The sequence below is a fragment of the Fulmarus glacialis genome, unplaced genomic scaffold (assembly GCF_000690835.1).
Source record: "Fulmarus glacialis isolate BGI_N327 unplaced genomic scaffold, ASM69083v1 scaffold37951, whole genome shotgun sequence".
Classification (NCBI taxonomy): domain Eukaryota; kingdom Metazoa; phylum Chordata; class Aves; order Procellariiformes; family Procellariidae; genus Fulmarus; species Fulmarus glacialis.
In genome coordinates, this window is record NW_009191542.1 from 35,662 (window position 1) to 41,661 (window position 6,000).

Sequence of the window (6,000 nt, forward strand, 5' to 3'; positions counted from 1 at the left end):
CAGAAATGGATACCCAGCCAGTGTTAAGATACTTGCATAATGATGCTAAAAAGTTTATATAAAATAGTAGTTGTACTGCATTTCTTCAGTTCATTAAGCTGTGGCAGTTGTATTTCAATGTGTGCAAAAAGGATTTGTTTCTTTGCTTTTTATGTCATGAGTGTAAATGTCATGAGGGTGAATAAAGGTATATCTTAAAATAGCTGATTAGTTGACACGCATCAAGTGTTTTGAAATACAAATAGCATTTACATATCTTGAGGGTTTGGCCGATTTTGCAAGCAGTCGACTCTATGAGTTGTGGCATTCAAGGAGTTACTATAAAAATGTGCTGGATATTTCCTTTGTTATATATCAGACAGTATTTTAAACCTAGGTTCCTTTATCAGCTGTATTGCATGTAGCAACATCTACAAAGGAGACAATAAAAATTATAATTGGTCAGAAATATCATCTCTTGGAAATAAATGATTGCCATGTTTGCTGTGAACCAGTATACTAGATAACTGATTCTTCAGTGTAAGATTTATATTGAGTAATATACCCATTATTTTCATATCTTCTAGCTTAAGAATAAGCTTTTAAGTAAAATGGTTTGCAGTATTTTCCTAATTTATTACCTTAGTTTCCTCTGAAAGTTTAGTCTCAGAATGATTTTCAGTTTTTGCATTTAAAAATAACATCTGCATATCTTGAAATGCAGAACCTTGAACAGTAGCATCAGAAAAACAAATATTATAAAATTGTATTGTAAGGAAGCAGCCATCGATATAATGTCCACATTAGTTTCCTGTTGATGCTGAAAGTATTGAAGAAGTGCCAGCACTTAACCCACACTCCTACAATCTTCTTGCTGCAGCTCTGTTCTTATCACAGCTTCTGGCATCAGACAGGAAACTTAACTATGGAAGTAAGGAAGTTTCTTCTGTATAGCTCAAAGTCCAAGACAGTGTCAGGAAATATTGTATCTTTGGTGATTTTAGATCTTACTGATTTTAAGAAGAGATCATTTAAATGATATGAAGTGTAATGAGAATTAGTATCGCCCTGCAGTCTTCACCTTTTTACTTCTGATGTGCTTACACATTTCCCTATATGACAAGTCTTGAATTCTCATCTGATTTTTTCCATCTACCACTGCGGTTGCATGCAGTGCTTTTATACAAATAGATGTATGGAGTGCTAAATTATGTACAGATTAGTCATTGGCAGCTTTAAAAATCATTTTGCCATTGTTTCTCATTTCTGTGGGTTTTTTGTGAAATAACTTCCATCTTATCAGGTGATAGAGTATAAGGTATTGACACAACATTTTTGGGAGATTCTTTGTGTAAAGTGCATGTGTAATAATTATCATTTTCATTTTTGGCTCTTTTTGTGTTTTCAGCTTACAAATTTGGAGAGGAAGTGGCAGCACCATGAGCAAAATAACTTTATGATGAAGGAATGTATCCTTTTCTTTAAGAAATACAGTAAAATTCACGCACTGTATTAATTGAGGAAGAAGTCTGTTTCCTCCAGCAGAATAAGACAGGACAGAATGGGGAGCAGGAGACAGAGGAGGAGGGGAAAGGTGATGCTTTGCAAATGGCTGGTTAGGTAATAGATATTATATATAGTAAAACTTGTATGTGTTGTCTAAAACAATTTTACGGGGTCCTAAAGCATAAGATTTGTGTTGCAGTCTGGAGCTTTTACCTGTTGGGTCAGTTTTGCCATTAGGTTTCATATGAAGATCATCTTCACATCTGTCCAGTCTTATCTGAAACTATCCAGCACGTGTAGCATTGTTTGAAAAGCTGTATAGCATGGTGACTTTACTTAGTATTTTGCAGTTTTAAAACACCATAAATATCAATGATGAAAAAATAAACAACAAATTGTATATGTTTAATGTATTTCTAATCAAAGAAAGGAGGAATTGCATATTAGAGGGAAAAAAATCAGATAAATGTGGTAAGATATGACAAGGTACTTTAGCTGCAAAATAGGCTGGGATGGGGGAAGTGCATTGTAGCTTTCTCATTTTGTGATGCTAATTAAAGAGTTACATTCCACTAATCATGTAAGACCTTCCAAAAAATCAGCAAAATCTTATTTGCTGCAAGTGACTTTCATAAGGTAGTTTTTGAAATTAGCAAAAGTAGTGAAGTTTTTTTAATTAGAATTGATGGTTCTTCTTATCTTGTACTATTCTCCATAATTATTGGAGAGATCTGAGTAGGGCATAGTTGCATTTTTATTTTATATTCTAGAGAGTTTGAATTCACTGCAATAAATTCAATTCTTTAAAATTATTTAGGAAACAAAAAATCTGAAATCTCAAAGATTCATAGAATTACTGTTACATGATTATAGTACAAATGTAATTGGTAGAAGTAACAGCAAAACTAGACCGTATCATCCAGCGTTGTGTGTTGGACAATGGACATTGCTACATGTCTCAGACAATGGCACAAGAATATATTTCAGGCAATTTTGTAGTAGCCTAGCCATCGGGGGGGGGGGGGGGAGGGGGTGGGAAATAGGATTGGCATATAGCGTTATCTTTTTCATATACCATTTCTCGTATCTGATAAGTGCTATAATTCTTAGAAAAAATCTGAAAAAAGTCTTGGACAACGTAATGTAATTGGAGCCACCTTCTCTATGAAGAAGGCTCTATAGGAATATTTTATTAAGGCAAGAATCTTATATCCTATTTTTTCTAACAGAAAAACTCTTAAACAAACCAAGAGAAAAAGTTGATCAGGATATTAAAAGTGCCTCCTAACATGCTACAAGGTATTACCTATACAAGTGCACACCCTTATACAGAGTTTTATGTCTGCTTGGACTAGTGGAAAGAAAGATCCTGCTTTCTTGGACTGGGACTTTTGCAGCCAGAGTTCTAAAGTGACAGATTGTATGGCTGTAAATAGCTGAGTGCCTTGAAATGGTTTTGTTTGCAGTGTAACAATGGGCAGAGTCTTCCACGAGGGACCTATTGCCTATACATATGAAAACAAAACTGACTCAGCCATGTAATCTCTTTTTTTTTACCATGCTTGGCAATGTGAGATGACAGCTAGTAAATTGGTGTAAATCTTTTAGACCCAATTTGAGTTTTTTCCATTTTTTGCTACTCTTGACAGTTTTCACAGAAGGAAACTTACTGTATTGTGGTTCCCTTATGATCCCTAAGTATGCTAATATTTATACTGGCAGTTTGTTTCCTTAATTCTTTTAATCAGTCATAGCAACAAAAAGTCAGGAGAGTGACTACCAGCCAATAATGAAGAATGTGAGAAAGCTGGTCACAGAATACAACAAAGCTCTCATAGAAGCTTTACAGAACACCAAGAACTGAACCCGGGCACTTCCTTCCTGCCCCAATGGACCAACAATGAGAGATGTGCACAGGCAGCATGGAAAGCTGGACTACTCAGCTCATTCGCTCACTGCTACGGCGACAAATATTCTTAAAAGTATTTTTCTGGGTTTTAATAGTATGCCTCCTTTTGCAACATTAAAAAATTTTAGAAATAAACTTATGAATTTTAGAAACTTGTAGAAATAAAAAGGAAATACTGTACAATGAGTGTAAAATCATCAGAACATTTTACTGAGGCCCATTGCTGGATTGCATCTCAAATGTGAAATTTCAATCTGCTTTACACAATGAGTCTCTAATTGTCCTGTAGTCCTATCCCTGCCAGACAGAATAGGAGTTTTCCCTGAATAAGGACTGCCTGACACAGGCTCTCATACACATTATCTTAAGAAGTGTATAATAAGATAAATGGTAATATCAGCATACCATTCCTATTTAAGTAGCAATTTGTAACAAGTAAGGAAAACATCTAAGGCTGACAAGCATCTTTTTTGATTTTGCTTCATAGTATAAAGTCTTATAATAAAAGCAAATGTTCTTTGGATCTGTCAGCAAATTTTCATTTCCCAATGGAGAACTAATTAACTTCCTTATTTTATATTTTTTAATGTCATTATAAGGAGAGAACTGTGATAAAAAGTAGTGAAACATAGCTAATACTGACCGTGTGCAGAGCATTTTACTTTTGTAGTGTTCACCAATAAAGGAAGTTACAGGGAAAATTATTTGTATTTTCTGCAATTTTTTTTCCTCATGTTTCAAGCTGCAGTGTCATATGCAACCTCTCCTTTGACAAAAATACAGAGATTCAACATACAACGAAAACAGGACTGATACAGAAATAACAATGTGCTTTATGATACAGAAATTTCAGAAAATGTTTACATAAAACAAAATTTCCCTCACATTCTATATGTGAAGTAATTATAAACTACCTATTGCTAATTTCCTGCACCTGGTATGTTGTAAGCTCGTCCTGATTAAAGAGAAAAAAGCACAGTTGACTGTAGATAGGAATCTTAGCCAGACAGTAATCTAGCCTTTTACAAAAATTAATAAAGAACAGTGGGGTCTGGATTTATAGTTGTTCTGCTCTCTTAGAAAAGATTTCTGAAAAAGAAGTAGACATATATGCTTCACTTTATAGAACTAGAATAGACAAAGAATTAAAAAATGCGCTGAGTCTGTTAAAATAGAAGTTCTGTATTTTTGTCACTAAATTTCTCCAAATCTATGATTGTCATTTTGAGTATAAAGAGATATGTAAAACAAAAATATTGAAGATTCTTGCAGAGAGCACTGTGTTTCCAAATTCAGCACAGTAAATGCTGTTGCTCTGTATATTTATGTCTGTATAATACTAGAGATAATGGAACAGGATTTCTATCAACCAAGGACTGTTATCTAGGGGAAATTCCCGCTAATGTCTCTTCCTTCCTGTCAAAGTTTCAGCTATTCCAGAGAGAGCCCATTATTTGCTGAGATAAAGTTGAAGTCTAATATTCTCACCAATCAAACCATCAGCTGGAGAGATCGCCTCCTGAATTCCACTTGTGCTACAATAACATATTTTAATGAACAATGGAAAAAAGCTGCAGACTGAATAAACAGACTGCTTTAAATTCGCTTTCACTCGGGGCAGGGGATGGTTTTATTCCTTGGTAGTGGTTCTGTATGATAGCATGGTAAAGTTTACAGGTTTTTGTTGTGTTCCCCAGGAGGTGCCTGGGTGTCATAAAGGAGGTTCCCCAGGAAGTGTCATAAAGGCCCTCTCTCCAGCATGCTGTTCTTTTCTTTGTTCTATTGAAGGATCTCCAGATTACCTGTTTCTGTCTGAGAATCTCCTCAATCATTCCTTCTTTTAACAGTTCATCCTTTTGGTCCTGGATCATGGTCATAGTACCCGTGGCTGAAAAGAACTGTATGGATTCTAAATGGTGAGCTACGCAGCAGGCGTTTAATATCCCTCTAGGAGATTAATAATTCATTCCCAGTAGTGAGCTGAGTAAATTGTATCCATATCTAGCTCCTAAGGTCTCAGTAAAATAACCTTTTCTTTAACTCTTTTTATCTTTTTTTTTTTTTTGATACAAGATTAAGTACCAGACATACTGTGTTTTTTCACCAAAGCTCCTGTGTGTCTGTCAAGACACTAGATCAGTAACACAGGTCTCTCCACCCAAGCAATCTTTTACGCATTTTGTGCTATGACTTCAAACTGAGAAGACATTAACTAAGTGGCAGCATCTATGGGGTGCAGAAATTTAAAACCTTTTCTGCTCATCTGTCTCACCAGGGCTGAGCAGAGGTAAGGATCACCTTCCTCAGCCTGCTGACAATGCTCTTCCTAACACACCCCTGCATACTGTTGGCCTTTTTTGCCATGCATTGTTGGCTCATGGCCAGCTTGGTGTCCACCAGGAAGGACCCCAAGGCCCTTCTCAGCAAAGTTGCTTTCCAGCCACTCAGCCCCAGAATGTACTGGTGCCTGGGTTCTTCCTCCCCGGGGGGCAGGACTGCGCATTTACCTTCGTGGAACTTCAAGAGATTCCCGTCTGCCCGTTTCCTCAGCCTGTTGAGGTCTCTGAACAGTGGCACACCCATCTGGTACTTCAGCCGCTCCTCCC

General features: G+C 36.3%; 1 protein-coding gene across 1 annotated transcript in view; it reads left to right on the top strand.

Annotated features, from left to right (window-relative positions):
- The window catches only part of IFT74 (intraflagellar transport 74), a 38,703-nt gene extending 35,024 nt beyond the window's left edge, over window positions 1–3,679 (top strand). Inside the window, 2 exon segments of the mRNA XM_009586737.1 lie at window positions 1,388–1,448; window positions 3,234–3,679. Coding sequence (XP_009585032.1) covers window positions 1,388–1,448; window positions 3,234–3,349 — 177 coding nt within the window. The 3' untranslated portion in view covers window positions 3,350–3,679.
- Window positions 3,680–6,000: the final 2,321 nt, after the last annotated feature.